Below are 21,260 nucleotides of genomic sequence, written 5' to 3'. Positions count from 1 at the left end.
GATAGAAACCTAGAAAAATAGGCGCAGTAGGCCATTCGGCCCTTTAAGCCAGCACCGCCATTCAATATGATCATGGCTGATCATCTAAAATCAGTATCCCATTCCTGCTTTTTCCCCATATCCCTTGATTCCTTTAGCCCTAAGAGCGAGACCTAACTCTCTTGAAAACATCCAGTAAATTGGCCTCCACTGCCTTCTGTGGCAGAGAATTCCACAGATTCACAGCTCTGGGTGAAGACGTTTTTCCTCATGTCAGTCCTAAATGGCTTGCCCCTTATTCTTAAACTGTGATCCCTGGTTCTGGACTCCCCCAACATCGGGAACATTTTTCCTGCATCTAGCCTGTCCAATCCTTTAAGAATTTTATATGTTGCTCGAAGATTGCCTCTCATCCTTCTCAATTACAGTGAGTACAAGCCCAGTCGACCCATTCTTTCACCATATGTCAGTCCCGCCGTCCTGGGAATTAACCTGGTGAACCTACGCTGCAGTCCCTCAATAGCAATAATGTCCTTCCTCAGATTAGGAGACCAGAAGTGCACACAATACTCCAGGTGCAGTCTCACCAGGGCCCTGTACAACTGCAGTAGGACCTCCTTGCTTCTAAACTCAAATCCTCTCGCAATGAAGGCCAGCATGCCATTAGCTTTCTTCACTGCCTGCTGTACCTGCATACTTACTTTCAGTGACTGATATACAAGCACACCCAGGTCTTGTTGCACCTCCCCTTTTCCTAATCTGACACCATTCAGATAATAATCTGCCTTCCTGTTCTTGCCACCAAAGTGGATAACCTCATGTCAGACATTAGCCCTTTCTCCTTCAGAAGTGCAAAATGTACAGGGTCACATTAATAAAAAACAAAATTGGGATTGACGTCAGAAAGTTGTTCTTTAGACAAAAGAATGGTCAATATTTATGGAGAACTGTTAGCAAGAATTGGAATTTACATGACGTGAACTAGATGACATGGAGTTATTGTGTTTGGGTAAACTGAGCAAAGATCAATTAGTTTCCAATCAGATTTTCTGACGTGATCAATTCAGAGGATGATTTGCTTTGTCATGGAGACCTAATTCTCCAGGAACACGGAGCAGCCTGTATTTAACCTTCATTAGATCACCTGGAGCGTACAATTTGAAAATGATGAGTTGGAACAATGGACTATCGCATTTTAATGTGGGGGGTAGGTGTAAACCTAATTTCTAGGTCCCTACCTGGTCGGTGTGGCAGCTTCTTCTCCGGGCTGCCCGTCGATCCGTCCTCGTGGCCTACCTGCGGGCTTGGAGCGCCGTTTCCTGGCGGGAACCGCCCAGCACCTCGGCCTCGGCGGCGGCACAGCATTGGAGCGCTGGAGCGGAGCGGAGCGGGCGATGCCTTGCCTGGGTCGCCGCGCTGGAGCGACGCGCTGGAGCTCTGGCGAGCTGGACCGCCGAGAGCAACAACTCCGGGCTGCGGGCTGCGGAGAGGCGGCGCCGACTTTGTCATCTGGAGCCTGGGAGCTCCAAACCGGCGCGGCCTTGTCGGCTTCGGCAGCTGCGGGCTCCAACCAGAAAGCGGCCGTTCCAAGTGGCCCAGCCGCCGAAAGGACTCTCCCGACGCCGGGGCAAGACCACCCGGTGAGAACGGCCAGGGACATCGGGCCTCCGTAGAGGCAATTGCGGTGGCCTCAATAGGCCTGACTTTGGGGTGAACATGGGGTGGGGACTGGACATTGTGCCTTCCCCCATAGTGCTATCCACTGTGGGGGGATGATTTTTTTTTGTCTAACTGTAGTCTTGTAGGTCTGTGTCCAAGATGGCTGCCGTGAAGGGAGAGTGGACGCTGGCACGAATTGGTTGCCGCTGCTCTCTCTTCACACTGTGTTTTTGATTTTCTGTTTTTGGATTGAATTCTGTTTTTAATTTGTGTCTCTGTGATGTCTTTATTATTTGTTATATTCCGATTATATGTTATTCCGATTAAATGTCTATTATTGTTATGTCTGTATTCTTTCTTTATGTGCTGCACGGAGAGGACGCTGGCGCTGTTTGTTCGCCGCTTCTCCGTTTGCTATTGTCTGTTACTATTGTAAAGCGACTTTGAGTCTTAGAAAAGCGCTATAAAAATAAAATTTATTATTATTATTATTATTATCGCAACCCACTTGGTCGGAATTAGATTTATTCAATAGCGAATGATTCTGGATTGGTGCGCATTGTTTCAAGTTACTTAACTTCTTCAAACTTGAAGCTAATCCAGAATGGATAAAAAACTAGTTCATAAATTCACTAATTCCAGCTCCGTTTGGTAAGATAGGGAACCAGGCACTTCCTTCATTCAATGATTATTCAGCAAATTGAAGCAATATCATAGTTGGCGGCACAGTATTTCAACTTTTAATCTGGTATTTTATTTAATTCACATGTTTAATCAATAATGTTTTATTATTAATGTTTAATGTTTTATCTGTCATTCCTAACTGTCACTGTATGTCATGTTGTCACTTGTGGGCGGAGCACCAAGGCAAATTCCTTGTATGTGAATACTTGGCCAATAAACGTAATCATTCATTTTAAACTTTCTCTAATTTCTCTTGTGTTTTTGGAATGTTTAGTGGAGAAATGGCAGGCAGTGTGTTCAGTTTTGGAAGCCTTCGGCAACAGCTCGACAAGTATGAACAGCAACGCCACCCGCTTCTCGGAGATTGTCTCACTTGACTTTGATCAGGCTGGACAGGTGGCTTCGGCCTCTGTACAGGTGAGAAATGTATAACCATTCTCTTATCTTCTGCATTGTCGGAAAATAGGAATTTGCTGCAAAGTTGTGACATGTCTCTGTTCGAATGCCTGGATTTTGATACATGCAAATTTGCACAGAGGTCTCAACTCAACTGACAGCTATTTATCAATCAATCAAAACTTTATTGTCATTTAGAAATACATCGATATATGCAATTCTAAACGAAATTCCGTTGCATTTGGCTCCCCGTGCAACACAAAAATAAACAGAAGGATAAAATGGATAAAAAGATAAAATGGATAAAAAGATAAAATGGATAATGGTGGTGGCCCATTTACATGGCATTCAAGAGTCTGATGGCTCGTGGGAAGAAGCTGTTGCAAAACCTGGCCGTTCTGCTCCTTATGCTATGATATCTTTTGCCCGAGGGCATCAGAGTGAACAGCCCATGAAGGAGATGTGTGTGGTCCTTCATGATACTGCTGGCCTTAGACAAGCAATGTTTGCTCGCAATGTCCCCGATTGAGGGGAGAGAAGTCCCGATGATTTTTTCAGCCGTCCTGCACGGACTTCCGGTCGGAGGCTTTACAGTCCCCAAACCAGACAGAGATGCAACTGGTCAGAATGCTCTCTATGGTGCCCCTGTAGAAAGTGGTGAGGACGGGATGGGGGAGGTGAGCTCTTCTCATCCGGTGCAGAAATTGCAAACGCCGCCGCGCTCTCTTAACTATTGATGTGATGTTTGACCAGGTCAGTCTGTTAGTATCAGCTTTTCATCAACTATACTTAAACCCTAAATCTCTTGTGGAGTCCAAAGATCAGTTCAGTTTAGTGAAAAGACAGAGGTACAGTGAAAAGCTTTTGTTGTGTGCTAACCAGCCAGCAGAAAGACAACACATGATTACAATCAAGCCATTCACAGTGTAGATAAGGGAATAATGTTTAGTGCAAGGTAAAGCCAGTAAAGTCCGATCAAGGATAGTCCGAGGGTCACCAATGAGGTAGACAGTAGTTCAGCACTGCTCTGAACTGATGGAGCCCAATATTACAGTATTTAGTTGCCAATTACAGTGAGGAATCAGGTCACACTACGATGAGCAAATTAACACTACAACGGATAAAGTTAACATTTTGTTTGAATTGTTTTCAAAAATGTTTTGGTCTCGACACAAAACTCTGGAGTAACTCAGCGGGACCTCACCAATTTCTTCTCTCCAGAGATGCTGCCTGTCACATTCAGTTACTCCCAGCATTTTGTGTCTATCTTCGGTTTAATCCCGCATCCTCAGTTCCTTCCTACACAGCATGCTGGTCTTTTTTTGCAGTTTAGAGATACAGCGTGGAAACAGGCCCTTCAGCCCACCGGGTACGCGCCGACGACTGATCCCCGCACATTAACACTATCCTACACCCACTCGGGACATTTTTTACATTTGCACCATGCCAATTAACCTACAAACCTGTACGTCTTTGGAGTGTGGGAGGAAACCGAAGATCTCGGGGAAAACCCACGCGGGTCACAGGGAGAACGTACAAACTCCGTACAGACAGCACCCGTAGTCGGGATCGAACCCGGGTCTCCTGGCGCTGCATTCGCTGTATGGCAGCAACTCTACCGCTGCCTTCTCCTGTTTCTTCTCCTGACCCGCAATCATTGATCCACAGTAGAGACAAAATGCTGGAGCAACTCAGCAGGACAGGCAGCATCTCTGGAGAGAAAGAATGGGCGACGTTTTCTTCACCCATTCGAGACCCTTTTTCAAGTCAAGAGAGGGTCAAGAGTGTGTTATTGTCATATGTCCCAGATAGGACAATTAAACTCTTGTTTGCTGCAGCGCATCAGAATATGTAAACATAGTACATAGTGGGAGAGAGAATAAAGAAAAGAAAAAGAAAAAACCCCAAATAACTACAGTCTTGTATTCGAACTGTATATGTTTCAATTTGACTTCCAATTAATTTGTGTGTCTAAGAATGGTGGATGTGGTTTGTTGTTTTAAATACTTTTACCAAATTAATTCAATAGATCTGTTTAATATTTATAAAATGCTGACACTTGAGGTCTATTGCTCTTTTTACAGACTATGCTTCTGGAGAAGGTCAGGGTAGCCAAGCATCCTGGGACTGAGGGCACATTTAATGTGTTCTACTATCTCATGGCCGGTGTTGACAATACTCTAAGGTACAATCATCCTCTAAAAGCTGCACTTGGAGTTGTGTGGCAATGATTTTATCTTTGTCTTTATTTAATTATTAAAGCATCCAGTGTTGATGTGGATGTTGGGTGGACGATCCAGTTTTATTCTGGGTATTTTTGAAGCGTGACCACGACATGGATAGGACAGAGGGCGGTGGAGGCAGGTTCTCTGGATACTTTCAAGAGAGAGCTAGATGGGGCTCTTGAAGATAGCGGAGTCAGGGGATATGGGGAGAAGGCAGGTACGGGGTACTGATTGGGGATGCTCAGCCATGATCATATTGAATGGCGGTGCTGGCTCCTCCTGCACTTATTGTCTATTGACAGGTTTGGAGGGATATGGACCAAACGCAGGCAGGTAATAATAATAATGATGGATGGGATTTATATAGCGCCTTTCTAATACTCAAGGCGCTTTACATCGCACTATTCATTCACTCCTCAGTCACACTCGGTGGTGGTAAGCTACTTCTGTAGCCACAGCTGCCCTGGGGCAGACTGACGGAAGCGTGGCTGCCAATCTGCGCCTACGGCCCCTCCGACCACCACCAATCACTCACACACATTTACACACATTCACACACAGGCAAAGGTGGGTGAAGTGTCTTGCCCAAGGACACAACGACAGTATGCACTCCAAGCGGGATTCGAACCGGCTACCTTCCGGTTGCCAGCCGAACACTTAGCCCATTGTGCCATCTGTCGTCCCACCAGGTAGGACTAGTGTAGCTGGGACATGTTGGTTGGTTTGGGCAAGTTGGGCCAAAAGGCCTCTTTCCACGCTGTATCACTCTATGGCCCTACTTGATTTGGCTGTTTTATTTCCAGCTTTATTTAAATATTTTAAAATCTAGCATTGATGTAAATGCTGAGTGATCGATCCAGTTTGAAGGGTGACCACTTCTGTCCAGTCTGTTGGGTGAATCTAATCTTCTGTCACTTTAATTCTCCATCCCATTCTCACTCTGACCTCTGTCTTTAACCTGATATTGCTGCAGCTAATGTCCATCATGAGCTCAAGAAACAGCCCAGGATCAACTGCCTGGCCACAATGTAGCCCCCAAGACTCTACCGGGGTAACTTCCTCCACTGCTCTGCTCACTCCCAGAGTCATAGAGTCATACAGTGTGGAAACAGGCCCTACACCCCAACTTGCCCACATCGACCAACATGTCCCATCTCCACTAGTCCCACCTGCCTGCATTTGGCCCATATCCCTTAACCTAACGGCTAATGGAATCAAGTGATATGGGGAGAAAGCAGGAACGGGGTACTGATTTTGGATGATCAGCCGTGATCATATTGAATGGCGGTGCTGGCTCGATGGGCCGAATGGCCTACCCCTGCACCTATTTTCTATGTTTCTAACTTGTTGTATACATGTACCAGTCTAAATATTTGCTAAATCTCAGATGTGTCATAGTCATAGATTAATACAGTGTGGAAACAGGCCCTTCGGCCCAACTCACCCACACCGGCCAACAATATCCCAGCTACCCTAGTCCCACTTGCCTGCGCTTGGTCCATAACCCTCCAAACCTGTCCTATCCATGTACCTGTCCAACTGTTTCTTAAACAATGGGATAGTCCCAGCCTCAACTACCTCCTCTGGCAGCTTGTTCCATACACCGGTGTGAAAATGTTATCCCTCTGATTCCTATTAAATCTTTTCCCTTTCACTTTGAACCTATGTCCTCTGGTCCTCGATTCCCCTACTCTGGGTAAAAGACTCTGTGCATCTACCCGATCTATTCCTCTCATGATTTTGTATACTTCTATAAGATCTCCCCTCATCCTCCTGCACTCCATGGAATAGAGACCCAGCCTACTCAACCTCTCCCTATAGCTCGCACCCTCTAGTCCTGACAACATCCTCGTAAATCTTTTCTGAACCCTTTCAAACTTGGTTGTAATTTTATTTACTATTTTTCTTTCCTCTTCATCTTATACACATCTTTTTAAAACATTTCAGCCTATTGCAGGTATTCCCTCTATTTTATGTATCCTTCTCTGTGCAAATACAATCATGGCTCATTTCCATTTTTCACTTCTGATGAAGGACCTTTGATTTAAAACTGATTCTACTTCCCTCCATTACTGCCTACTTGCCTTTGAGTGTTTTTTTAGCTTGATTTATGTAGATGTGCAACATCTGCATTTTTTTGTAATGCCTGAGGTCACCCTCAGTGAAAGGATGATTCTTTGAACATGAGTATGGAGGCTAGCACCCCCAACATCAATTTCCCTCCTGGGATCAATAAAGTTCGATCGTATCGTATCTCCAATACTGCTCTTCTAGTGGGAAAGTAATCAAGAATGGGCACTGTATTCCGTTTTTCTCCTCAATCTGAAGAATTTAAGTCAGTTGTACCGTCCCTGTTACTTCTCCAGGTGAAACAAATCAGATCGGCACCAATTATGTAGCCAGTCATCTTATTGATGGAGGTGGCTCAGCAGATTGTTGGGTAAACTTGCTCAATTATCCAGAAGCTGCAGAATAAAGGTGGTGGGTGTATGGAACAAGTTGCCAGAGGAGGTAGTTGAGGCTGGGACTATCCCAACGTTTATGAACCGGCCTTCTTCTTGGGTACGGCGTGCACAGCTTAAAGTTGTAGGCCAAGGGCAGACATCCAGGCCAGGACAGCATCAGTTACTGGGTGGATGTGGATGGCTTTGATGCCCCCAGGGAAAAGCATCAGTGGGCAGTCCTTCACGATGTGTGGGATGATCTGGTCTGGATGTCCGCAGTCTGTCTGTCATCCCCCACTTATGCAGGTGACGGGCTGTTCTTGCATGGAGGGTGCGGATTCTGTTCAGGGTTCGCCATTGCGTGCGATGGAGGTTGAAACCCGGTGGTTTCACTGTGGGGTCTGTGATGACCTCTCCGTTATCGGTGTTGGCATCGTTCCAGGCTCTGCGCCACTCAGTCTTGGAGTCAAAGTCTTCCAGGGATTTGACTGAAGACCAGAAGTGTTTGCGGGATTTCAGGCGCATGTTGGGCAGATTGTTCCAGTCAGCATGGATGGGAAGGTCAGAGTTAGCCTCGATGGTGCACCAATCTTTCAACATCCTCTCCCTTCTGCGTATGCTGGGAGGGGCGATAAGAGAGAGGTCAGGGAGCCACTGCAAAGGTGTTGCCTTGTGTCCCTGTGATGACCCGCATTGCAGAGTTAAGGACCGTGTCAACTAGTTCGGTGTGGCAGCTATTAGCCCAAGCTGTTGAGCAACACTCCGCTGTTGAGTAGACGAGGACTAAGCTTGTGGTACGGACAGGTACGTGGATAGGACAGTTTTGGAGGGATATGGACCAAGCGCAGGCAGGTGGGACTAGTGTAGCTGGGACATGTTGGCCAGTGTGGGCGAGTTGGGCTGAAGGGCCTGTTTCCACATGGTATCACTCTATGACTCTGGAACAAATAACTTCCTCTAAACAACAAAAAGAATCTGCAATCCTGGGAATTGCACCAAACTGTTGAAAGTGCAAATATTTTTGCACCTTGTGAATAATTCAGTTTCCATCGGCACCTTGTGTGCTCAATGTTTTATTGCTAAAGCAACAAGTGCTTTCAATCTAAAATAATGTTCTTTGGAGACCTGAAAGTTGTTGGCTGCACGAGTATTCGTGGGAAGTATATAGGAATGGAAACAGTGGAAAATAAGATACAATACGATAGAACCTTATTTATTCCAGGAGGGAAATTGATCTGCCAATAGTCATAAAAACACAAAAACATGAAACGTGAAAATCAAGTGATGAGTGGAAAGGATTGGGGATGGTCAAAGATTGGGAGGGTGGTGGGGTGGAGTCAGTCGTAGTCTACCCCACGACATAGGGAGGAGTCGTACAGTTTAAAGCAGTTGTACAGAGTATGATATAAATCACATTTGATCTGTTCCACATTACCATTGAAAGTTAAAAGTACCTGCTTGCTGCTTCCTTCATGGTTTACATACAACTAACTGGTTTTCCTATTTTTGTCGCTTACAGAACAGAGCTTCACTTGAATCATATTGCAGGAAACAATGCTTTTGAAATTGCACCTTTAACAAAGGTATCTTTTGACTTCAGAGATAATTGATTTTTTGATGTTGAGTTGAGTTAATTGTCACGTGTACCGAGGTACAGTGAAAAGCCTTTGTACGTGCTAACCAGTCAGTGGAAAACGATACAATACATGATTACAATCGAGCCCTCCATAGTGTACAGATGTCGTCTCCAATGATTGCAAGACAAAATTCCCGTCGCTTGATTTAATAATTACTCATTTATTATAAAATGGCATGGATTTCGTGGGAGGGCCCAGGTTCATTTTAGTCTGGTTTAGAGCAGGGGTGGGGAACCTGCTGCCTTCTCGGCCATCAAGTGCGGCCTTTTGAATGAATCCAAATTTTGTAGAACAAATCCTTTTATTTTTATTAATATGTTTTTGCTCGTCTTTTATTATTTTTATTTTAATCTTAAAATGAACGTATTTAAAATACCAAAGAGGAAAAGTAGATTCAACGAAAGAATCCTATATCTAATTGAAGTTTCCTGGAATGCGGCCTTGTTAGATTACAGCTAACTTAATGTGGCCTTCCAACATGAAAAGGTTCCCCACCCCTGGTTTAGAGATACATCGAGGAAGCAGGCTCTTCAGCCCACCAAGTCCGCACCAACCATTTTGCCCCGCTGGTGACAAAAGGTGCAGTATAAATGAACATCAGTATAATTGACAAGGGGCCGTATAAATTAACAGCTTTCCTTTATGACATTGTTTCCACAAATTACAATTAATCTTAGTGCTCGTATCCTGTTGTTGCTACCCCCTCAATCTGCTCTATCTCTGCTCAGAGAGCAGGTAACCCACTGGTTTATGATGCCTCATTCACATGATGAGACCAGTTCATTGGCATTTCATTTGTTAGAAACAGCAGTCTTCCAGATGATAATAACTGCAGTGACAATAAGCAATTGAACCATCTTTCCCTTCTGCGGTAGTGCACCTTAGATACTAGTGTGCTTTGCTATTCTAATCAATTTTAATTACCCATAGATGAACTGAAAACATGTCCTATTGATCTCGTTTATTGTGTGAACTATTCGTCAAATATTCTTTTTGCTTTAGATAGACACAAAACGCTGGAGTAACTCAGCGGGTCGGCGGGACAGGCAGCATCTCTGGCGAGAAGGAATGGGTGACGTTTCGGGCCGAGATCCTCTTCAGACCCGAAACAGGTCTGAAGAGAGTCTCGGCCCGAAACGTCATCCATTCCTTCTCTCCAGAGATGCTGCCTGTCCGGCAGAATTACTCCAGGATTTTATGTCCTATCATCGATTTAAACCAGCATCTGCAATTCCTTCTGACACAATGTTTTGCTTTAATTGTCTTTGCAGCCCGAAGAAAAGCAAAAGGCAGCCCAGCAATTTAACAAACTTCAGGCTGCTCTGAAGTGTCTCGGGGTTTCAAATGAAGAACAGAAAGCGCTTTGGCACATCCTGAGTGCCATCTATCACTTGGGGGCAGCAGGTGCCACGAAAGGTAGAGTGTGTGGAATTGAATTGGATACTTTATTGTCAAATGTGGCAAGTCACAGTGAAATTCTTTGTTTGCACACCCACGGTATGCAAACAGTCGCTACGTAAAGGGTGCTGACACAGTTACAGAGTAACCATGCACCAGATCCTCCTCTGTTCTCCCCCCCCCCCCTCCCCCTCGCTCTCCCACATCTAGTCTTCCTTTGTTTTCCCTGTAAGATGTGACCTCTGTAAGATTTGATGGTGCAAGTTTTACTTTATTCTAATTCTATATACTTGGCAGAAATGTCGGTATCATCTCTTATTTAATGTCTACCATGATTACAATTCATTATTTAAATGTGGGCATGACCTTTGCGGGTCCATTCAATGCTGTTATCTTTTCATGTACCTCGTCATTGTCTCAGAAGGGTAAATGGCGGTGAGGGTAAATTTCCTCAAGCATTCTCTCTCGCTTGCCTACAAACTTTGTACAAGAACCATGGAAACCCAGGGAAAATAAACAACACTTTTCCAAAGTTGTAGCTGACCTGTAAGAGATCCACCTGGTGTGTATGAAGCTGAGTTTTTGAATAATTTGAGTGAAGTTCTTGACCATCTCCACATCAGCTCCATCGATGCGGATGGGTGTGTGTTTCCACCCTGTTTCCTGAAGTCAGTGACCAGCTCCTTCACCTTCCTGCATTGTGGTCTCAACACATTCCTACTAAGCTCTCTATCAGAAGGTAGTGAATCTGTGGAATTCTTTGCTAAAGCAGGCTGTGGAGGTAAAGTCAGTGGATATATTTATGGCAGAGATAGATAGATTCTTGATTAGTACGGATGTCAGAGTTTATGGGGAGAAGGCAGGAGAATGGGGTTAGGGGAGATACTTTAGATAAGTGCATGGATGGTATTAAATACTATTAAAAAAGTATTAAGTCTGAAGAAGGGTCTCGACCCGAAACGCCACCCATTCCTTCTCTCCAGAGATGCTGCCTGTCCCGCTGAGTTACTCCAACATAGATCAGCCATGATTGAATGGCGGAGTAGACTTGATGGGCTGAATGTCCTAATTCTACTCCTACCACTTATGATCTCCTTCCTGTACTCTGTCTCATTGTTGAGCTCTGGTCCACCGTGGTGCTGTCATCTGTAGTTTAAGTGTTTCACTTTAGTTTATTGTCAAGTGTACCGAGATACAGTGAAACATTTTTGTTGCATGCTAACCATTCAGCAGAAATACAATAAATGATTACAATCGAGCCATTGACAGTGTATAAATGCAGTAGTAAAAGGATTTAGAACAGTATTTGGCTGACAGTGTGATGTTATAGGGAGTATAATAAAGGGCTGAGAATTCATCTCGCAGGGCAATGGTGTCATGAATTATTGATGAGAATTTCCTTGATCATCGCTACTTTTTGTACCTCAGTCTGAAGAAGGGTCTAGACCCGAAACATCACCCATTCCTTCTCTCCAGAGATGCTGCCTGTCCCTCTCAGTTACTCCGGCATTTTGTGTCCATCTTCGATTTAAACCAGCATCTGCAGTTCCTTCCTACACACGGTGCATTGGGCTCATTGGGGAAGATGACTTGTTGCCAGAGATTCTACACAACTTTGTTATCTCATCTTCACCTTTATCTTCAGAAGTAGTAAAAGTCGACAATTAAAGTATCAACTTTGATAAGAGATTCTACCCGGCTTTGTTTTGTAGCTTGGTTTAGGGTGGCACGGTGGCGCAGCGGTAGAGTTGCCGCCTCACGGCACCGGAGACCAGGGTTCGATCCTGACTACGGGTGCTGTCTGTACGGAGTTTGCATGTTCTCCCCGTGACCTGCGTGGGTTTTCTCTGAGATCTTCGGTTTCCTCCCACTCTTCAAAGACGTACAGGTTTGTAGGCTAATTGGCTTGGTGTAAATGTAAATTGTCCCTAGTGTGCGTAGGATAGTGTTAGTGTGCGGGGATCGCTGGTCGCTAGTTGGTGTGGACTCGATGGACCAGAGGGCCTGATTTCGAGCTATATCTCCAAACTAAACTAAACTAAAGCCCGTTTATAGCATGCAAGCCTTGTCACAGCTGACGGGTGTCTGTGTGGTTGGTCCAGGGTGCTGGCTTGGTCTTGAACTGTCTGGGATATAAATGATTTTAAAAAAACGCCCACAAAAGTGGATTTATTATATTTTGCAAAATTGTTAAAATAGATGCAGGTCTTTCAGATTATTTCTGTTTACAGGCGAGGGGGTGTCTGCATAAAACACTCAAAGCAAAATGGGACCATTGTTGAGGTTGATCAAATATATCCAGTGAGCAGCAGAACGCCGATGAGTGCTGGGAGATGGGAACCATTTATAGGGAACCAGAGGTGGATTAACAAACTCGATACTTTAATGGTCAATTATTACTGCTTCTGAGAACAAAAGCGAATAACTTCTTACATTATTAAACGTGAATTAATAATGCTGTTTGGTGCGCTATTAAATTATTCACTGGGGTACAAGTCAAAACGTGAGTGCTTGTAAATAATTCCATCATTTTAATGTCACATGTAACTTTTTTTCTTTTCTTAATTTGTTGAACTGTTGGTACTGTTTTTGCAGAGATTTAATTGCCGATCTTGGTAGTTTATAGATGAAATTTGTGATTCAAGTTCAAGTTCAAGTTCAAGTGAGTTTATTGTCATGTGTCCCTGTATAGGACAATGAAATTCTTGCTTTGCTTAAGCACACAGAAAATAGTAGGCATTTACTACAAAACAGATAAATGTGTCCATATTCCATGGCACAACTCGTTTGCCAAGCAGTATGAATAGTTTATTAAACACGACACTTAACACTAATGAGACACTGAGAAGCCCAAGTGATGTGATGCACAGATGGTCATCGATCAGCATTGATCTCATGAAATGGTCAACAGGTTGAATAACATTCGTACTCATTCACCTGTGTTTTTATTCACCTGTGGTTGTATTTCAGGCTTCAGAAGAGCAGGTATTTCGGATGACTGTGGGATTCATTGCCACAGATGGCTGTGGAGGCCAAGTCAATGGATATTTTTAAGGCATGCTATCGACAGATTCTTGATTAGTACGGGTGTCAGGGGTTATGGGGAGAATGAATGAATGAATACTTTATTGTCAAATGTGACAAGTCACAGTGAAAGTCTTTGCTTACACACTCAAGGTATACAAATAGTTGCCACATAAAGGGCGCTGACACAGTTACAAAGTATACACAGTATCCGCGGCAGGTCCCCCATTGTTCTCCCCTCCCCCCCGCACGGTGGCCCCTCTACGTGAGGTCCCCATTGTCCATTGTTTCTCCCTTCCTCCCCCACGCCGTACAAGGTCACAGGAGAATGGGGTTCGGAGTGAGAAGATAGATCAGCCATGATTGAAAGGTGGGGTAGACTTGATGGGCCGAATGGCCTAATTCTGCTCCCTGCACTTATGACCTTATGAACTATATCCAACCATTTTTTAATTTGGGAATGTGCTTATGATATTGGCAGGACATCTCTACTTCCTTTGTCATTGGCAGAATGGCATTATTTCAGATGCAGCTGATGTTTGGATGATGTTGAATGGCGGTGCTGGCTCGAAGGGCTGAAAGGCCTACTCCTGCACTTATTTTCTATGTTTCTATGTTACATTAAGAAATGTTGCTGTGGGAGTAGAGATTTAATAGAGTGGATTGATTGTAATGCGTGATTGCAGATCACATTCTGTGACTAGAACACAAAGAATCGCCTGTGTGGGCATCTTGGGTCGACTGGAATAGTTTACTCTGTAGGCTTGAATGAAAGAACGTTGACTCGGGCAAGGATCTGAAGAGTGCCAGTGTTACAGATCGGTATGGTTTTCAGGAGGGAAGGTTAGGGGAAAACATCTTGAACTGTTGCAATCATTGGAAGTTGATTTAGGTTTTTTTTGCATTTGAATTGAAGTTTCTGTAGTTACTTTGTATGTTGTCCACCGGATGGCACTACAACCCTGTGTAGTAAGAGATTACATTTCATCCACGATACGATTTCTATTTTATTTAGCAGAACAATCTTTGAAAGGCTGTGTGTTTGAAGTCACATTCTGTCCCACCGTTTACAATGAAGCAAATTGACAGTGATACTGTCAGAGGAAGTAGTTGGGGCAGGTACAATTACAACATTTAAAAGACATTTAGATGTTCAATGGGTCAATGGTAATTGTACCTGCCTCAACTACTTCCTCTGGCAGTATCAATGTCAATCTGCTTCATTGTAGACGGTGGGAGAGAATGTGACTTCAAAGGCACAGCCTTTCAAAGGCATTTGGACAGGTACATGGACAGAATAGATTCAGAGGGATACGTGCCAAAAGCGCGCGGGCAAATGGGACTAGCTTAGATGGGGCATCTTGGTCGGCACGGATGAGTTGGGTGAAGGGCCTATTTCTATGCTGTGTGACTATGATAGACCCATTCCTCTCTGTGACGCTTCAGTTATCATCCTACACAATGCCATTTCCCAATGGGCATCAGTTGACCTCAACGTTAAACAAAAAGTCACTACTTAAATTTCTACATTGCTACATTTTTAAAGAAGATAAAATAGATGGAAAAAAAGAATTTAAAAAAGTATTTTATTTTGGCTTGAGTTGATAAGTGGACTAGTTACATGCACAACTACCCACATGCACAAATGTTTTCATTCCCATTCATAGCCATTCAGTGACTCTTGAATTGTACTTGCTGCAATTACTGCAGCATTTATAGCAAGGGGGCTAGGATTCAACATCAATGATGTAATGCTGAGGCTCTATAAGGCGCTGGTCAGGCTGCATTTGGAGTACTGTGAGCAATTGTGGGCACCATATCTGAGGACGGATGTGCTGGCTCTGGAGTGGGTCCAGAGGGGCTTGTACTCACTGGAGTTCAGAAAAATGAGGGGGGACCTCATTGAAACATACCGAATAGTGAAATGTTTGGATAGAGTGTATGTGGAGAGTGTATGTTTCCACTAGTGGGAGAGTTTAGGACTAGAGGTCACAGCCTCAGAATTAAAAGATATTCCTTTAAGAAGGAGATGAGGAGTCATTTCTTTAATCAAAGGGTGGTGAATCTGTGGAATTCTTTGCCACAGAAGACTGTGGAGGCCAAGTCAATTTTTAACACATAGATAGATAGATTCTTGATTAGTACGGGTGTCAGAGGTTATGGGGAGAAGGCAGGTGAATGGGGTTAGGAGGAGAGATAGATCAGCCATTTGATGGGCCGAATGGCTCCTATTACATATGAGCTGTGTAGCCACTGAATAATGGTTTAGTGGACTTTCAATTTTCAATCTATTAAACTGTACTCTACACTTTCATACAGTGCGTACAAACTAAACTTAATTACACCTGTGCAACCTGTGAGTTAGTAGCCGAATTTGTAGTTGTAAATTTACAAGGATGTTGCCAGGACTAGAAGGCCTGATCTATTGGGTGAGGTTGAGTAGGCCTTGGAGCGCAGGAGGATGAGGGGTGATCTTATAGAGGTGTATAAAATCATGAGAGAAATAGATTGGGTAGATGCACAGAGTCTCTTGCCCAGAGTTGGTGAATAGAGGCCCAGAGGACATAGGTTTAAGGCAAAGGGGGAAACATTTTTTAATAGGAATCTGAAGGGTAACTTTTTCACACAAAGGGTGGTGGGTGTATGGAACAAGCTGCCAGAGGAGGTAATTGGGGATGGGACTATCCCAATGTTTAAGAAGCAGTTGGACAGGTACTTTGATAGGACAGATATAGACCAAATGTGGGCAGGTGTGACTTGTGTAGCTGGGACATGTTGGCCGGTGTGGGCAGGTTGGGCTAAAGGACCTCTTTCCACACTGTATCACTCTATGACTCTACAATGATACTGAAATTGAAGGGATCTTGCCATCCTGACTGTGTAAAGTTCGAGCAACTTCTGGCTTCTACAGGGTGTGTGGTTCAGTGTGGAAACCTGGTCTCTGTTGATGGTAATTTGTGGCCAACGCTGTATAAATAATTTCACGTGAATAACTATGCTTTATTATTTTTATAAAACCACTGATAACGTTAAGCCTTCGTCAATGAAATTAAATGGTTTCTATGGACTATAATTAATAATTATAATTCATCATCCACTCTTAAAACTTATTTTTTTTTAAACATGGTATGTCGTTCCCTCCATTCCATGTCTTGGAATTCTACAAGTCTTATTGTTTGTTTAGTATTCTGCTTTAACCTTAATGCTTTAAAAAAAAATGTATCTTTCTTTTATGATAATTGAAAGTTTAATTACAATCTGTGTACTTTGGCTTCTTGCTTTATTGCCAAATAACTCTTCGAACTGTTTCGCTGCTCCGATGTTGATTTCATTGTTCTTGGATGTCACAGATTACTATAGATGCTACCAAGATGTATGGTGGGGTAGATTGGCAACATCAATAGCACATAGCTTCTTGCAAAGATGCAGCATGCGATCTTGGGAGTTTGATGTGGAGCACCATTCTTTTACTGGGAGTGTGGGCTAATATATGTGGCCTTTTTTTTTAATACTTTCTTTAAATTGATATAACTTATTCATTACTTCTTAAATGTTGTTAAGAAGTTGTGCTAACATCATTGTTTGCACGTTTAGGCTCTCTTTAACAATTGCAATTGCCAAGGACAAGTTCTGCTCAACTCCCATTTCCTGCTTCAATTATTTATTGTTCAATGATCTATCAGCTGTAACAAGTACTTAGTTTTGGAATTAGTCTGCCATTCTAAAATCCTAATTTTATTTCCTTGATCTTGAATTTTGGCACACTCTTTATTGTGTGAACGGATGCATGAGGTTATGATATGTTGGACAAAGAGGCTGGATGTGGGGAACGATACAGCGTGGAAACAGGCCCTTTAACCAAATTTACCCACACCAGCCAACATGTCCCACCTGCCTGCGTTTGGTCTATATCCCCCCCAAACCTGTCCTATTGATGTACCTGTCTAACTGTTTCTTAAACGTTGGGATAGTCCCAGACTCAACTACTCCCTCTGGCAGCTTGTTCTACACACCCACCACCCTTTGTGTGAAAAAGTTACCCCTCGGATTCCTATTAAATCGTTTCCCCTTCACCTTAAACCTATGTCCTCTGCTCCTCGATTCCCCTACTCTGGGCAAGAGACTCTGTGCATCTAACCAATCTATGCCTCTCGTGATCTTATACTCCTCTACAAGATCAATATCCCTCTATAAGATGTTGTGTCTTTTTTACTGTTGTATTGCAAAGATGAAACTGCCTTCTAACACTTTGTTTTTGTTTGCATGTTGCATGCTGTTCCATTACAACTCAGACGGTGATGAAGGTAATAGAACTGTTCGTTGTTTTGTATTGATATATACCTATAATCTTTTTTTTTAATATGTTAATTTGCAACATAGTCTAAAGGGCCCGCCCCACTTATGCAATTTTTTTTGCCGACTGCCGGCACACGTCATAGTCGCTGCAGGTGGCCGAAAATGTTCAACATGTTGAAAATCCAGCGGCGACCAGAAAAAGGTACGACTCATTGGGCGACTACTCACGACCATACAGGCGTCACCCCGCGACATGTAGCCTGTACGGTCGTGAGTAGTCGCCCAAAGAGTCGTACCTCTTTCTGGTCGCCGCTGGATTTTCAACATGTTGAACATTTTCGGCCACCTGCTGCGACTATGACAGGTGCCGGCAGTCGCCGAAAAAAGTAGCGTAAGTGGGACAGGCCCTTTAATCTTTATAGAACGTGAATGTCTTTGAACTTTCTTTCACCGTTTTACCTTATGTGTAACCAATCTTTCATCCACTATAATATACCAAACCCTACTAATGCATGTAATATTCTACGTTCATTTTACTGCAGAGGTAGATTTTCAAATATTTCATGCAAATTGCTAGCTATTCCTGAAATGACAGTCAGACTCCCAAATAAATGCAACAACTTTATGGAGAAATTGGTTTATTTTGTTTAGTTTAATTTAGAGATACAGTGTGGAAACAGTCTCACCGACTCCACACCGATCAACGATCCACGCACACTAACACTACCCTACACACACTAGGGACAATTTTACATTTACACCAAGCCAATTAACCTACAAACCTGTACGTCTCTGGAGTGCGGGAGGAAACCAAAGATCTCAGAGAACGCCCCCGCAGGTCACGGGTAGAACGTGCAAACTCAGTACAGACAGCACCCATAGTCAGGATTGATCCCGGTCTCTGGCACTGTGAGGCAGCAACTCTACCGCTGTACCACTGTGTGCCCAAAAACTGTTCTCCACAGTTCTCTGTGTCATTCCCCCATTTACCTTGGATAAATGTCTGCTAAAGCAGTCAAAGTGGGACAGATCATTCAGCCTATTCGGCATTTCCGTTGATACATTTTAATTGCCTTAGGTCCCCATCCTTTAATATATTTAACAGAAATCTATTTACATTTTATGAAAGCTTCCGTCTCTCCAAATCCAGATTTTAAGGGAAGGATTGCCAAGTTTCTTCTGTCCTTTAAGCTATTAATATTTGTTCATTTGAGTTCCCTGCTAAGTGACCTTGAATACATTTGATTATGCTCCCTTGATAAACATTTGATTCATTGCTGGGTTTCTGTTAACATCTTCAAGGGAGTGCAATCCATTCAAATATGTAAGGTTTTGACATCTAGTGCATTTCCAGTGAAATGTGTACAACTGAGGATGCTGGTTTAAACCAAAGATAGACACAAAAAGCTGGACATTTCGGGTTGAGACCCTCTTGAGACCTTCTTTAGACTGAAGAAGGGTCTCGACCCGAAATGGCATCCATTCTTTCTCTCCAGAGATGCTGCCTGTCCCGCTGAGTTACTCCAGCATTTTGTGTCTTTGCGTTTTCAGTGAATCTGCTCTCTCCCAGGACAATATATGTTTCTTTAGTTGCTCTATCAAAATTGAATGCAGAATTTGAAGGGCGGCACGGTGGCACAGCGGTAGAGTTGCTGCCTCACAGTGCCAGAGACACGGGTTCGCTCCTGACTACGGGCGCTGTCTGTACAGAGTTTGTACGTTCTCCCCGTGACCTGGGTGGATTTTCTCCTGGTGCTCCGGTTCCAAAGACGTACGGGTTTGTAGGTTAATTGGCTTTGATAAAAATTGTGAATTGTCCCTAGTGTGTGGGATAGTGCTGGTGTACGGGGTGATCACTGGTCGGTGCAGATCTGGTGGGCTGAAGGGCCTGTTTTCGCGCTGCATCGCTAAAATCTAAATTATAAATAGGACCAAACATTGGCACGAAGCACAGAGCAACTAAATCATCAGGTTTCACGTACGGAGCTTTCTGTACGGAGTTTGCACGTTCTCCCGGTGACCTGCGTGGGTTTTCTCTGGGATCTCTGGTTTCCTCCCACACTCCAAAGACATGCAGGTTTGTAGGTTCATTGGCTTGGTTAAATTGTAAATTGTCCTTAGTGTGTGTAGGATAGTGCTAGTGTGCGGGGATCGCTGGTCGGTGGGGACTCGGTGGGCCGAACGGCCTGTTTCCGTGCTGTATCTCTAAACTAAACTGAACTAAACTGACCTCTTTACCTTTGGCACCCTACTTGTTCCAGCAAAGCTTCAAGGTAACCTCAAGGAGCGGTATCTTTCACCTGGCATGTTGTAACTCTTGGCACGGGGTATCAAATTCACTAGTTCTGATCCACTTGTAACCAAGCTCAATTTTACTCTCAGTGGATGTTGTCTGATTTGTGCATTTTGATCTGTTCCAGGTTTTATTAGCTGCTGTGTTCTGCATCTTGCAGATCTAGCACAATATTTTGTATTTCTCCTCCTCCCAAACTGCGCTCATTCATCTATTAACTAAAGGGCACTGAAAATATGATGTGAACTGGGCAGCATTTGGACTGCATTCCATTACAGTTGGACACAAAGTGCTGGAGTAGAGTTTACAGTTTAGTTTATTGTCACGTGTACCGAGGTACAGTGAAAAGCTTTCGTTGCGTGCTATCCAGTCAGCGGGAAGACGATACATGATTACAATCCAGGCATTTACAATGTATAAATAATTGATGAGGGAAAAACGTTTAGTGCGAGTTACGTCAAGCAAAGTCCGATCAAGGATAGTCCAAGGATAGTAGCTCAGCATCTCAGGCAGCATCTCTAGAGAAAAAGGACGGGTGATGTTTCAGGTCGGGACCCTACTTCCCGCAACATCACTGACCCGCTGACTCCAGCATTTTGCGTCTAGTTTTTGTGTAAGCCAACATCTGCAGTTCTTTGTTTCTACATTCACTTCCATTACAGATGTTGCCTATTACACACATTGCCCTCACCCCTCCTCAGCAACTTAAAACATGCTCATTTTCTTACTGAAGAAGGGTCCCAACCCAAAACATGCCCTCTAGAGATACTGCCTGACATGCTGAGTTTCTCCAACAATTTGTTTATTTTTTTTGCAAACCAGCATCTGCAGTTCCTTGCGTCATTGACTTGTTTTCCTGACTTTTCTAGTTCTGCTGAAGGTCCATCGATCTGAATAGTTAGCTATTTTTCCACGTCAGCCTCACCTGCTGAGTATTTTTAGAACTTTGTGTTTACCCTTGCGTCTGCAGTTTGTTTTGCTGTTCAAGCATTTGGGCGCAGACACAAAAAGCTGAACTCAGCGGGTCATGCAGCATTCCTGCAGAAAAGGAATGGATGACGTTTTAGTCAAAGTCAAAGTATCCTTTATTGTCATTGACCTTTCGGTCTGAACGAAATTTCGTTGCCTTGCAGTCATACATATAATAAAAAGAACAAAAACACACAATAAACACAAATTTAACATCCACCACAGTGAGTTCACCAGACACCTCCTCACTGTGATG

General features: G+C 43.7%; 1 protein-coding gene across 15 annotated transcripts in view; it reads left to right on the top strand.

The window, feature by feature from the left end:
- The window catches only part of myo18a (myosin XVIIIA), a 184,390-nt gene that overhangs the window by 88,801 nt on the left and 74,329 nt on the right, over positions 1 to 21,260 (top strand). For 14 of the 15 annotated variants that reach the window (XM_033046271.1, XM_033046267.1, XM_033046266.1 and 11 more), the window contains 5 exons: positions 2,597 to 2,739; positions 4,803 to 4,903; positions 8,907 to 8,970; positions 10,296 to 10,440; positions 17,739 to 17,750. In XM_033046271.1, coding sequence (XP_032902162.1) covers positions 2,597 to 2,739; positions 4,803 to 4,903; positions 8,907 to 8,970; positions 10,296 to 10,440; positions 17,739 to 17,750 — 465 coding nt within the window. The remainder of the gene's footprint in view (positions 1 to 2,596; positions 2,740 to 4,802; positions 4,904 to 8,906; positions 8,971 to 10,295; positions 10,441 to 17,738; positions 17,751 to 21,260) is intronic. The other variant, XM_033046257.1, reaches the window with a different exon arrangement.

Source organism: Amblyraja radiata, chromosome 28, assembly GCF_010909765.2.
Source record: "Amblyraja radiata isolate CabotCenter1 chromosome 28, sAmbRad1.1.pri, whole genome shotgun sequence".
Lineage (NCBI taxonomy): Eukaryota > Metazoa > Chordata > Chondrichthyes > Rajiformes > Rajidae > Amblyraja > Amblyraja radiata.
This window is presented reverse-complemented; position numbering and strand designations above follow the sequence as displayed.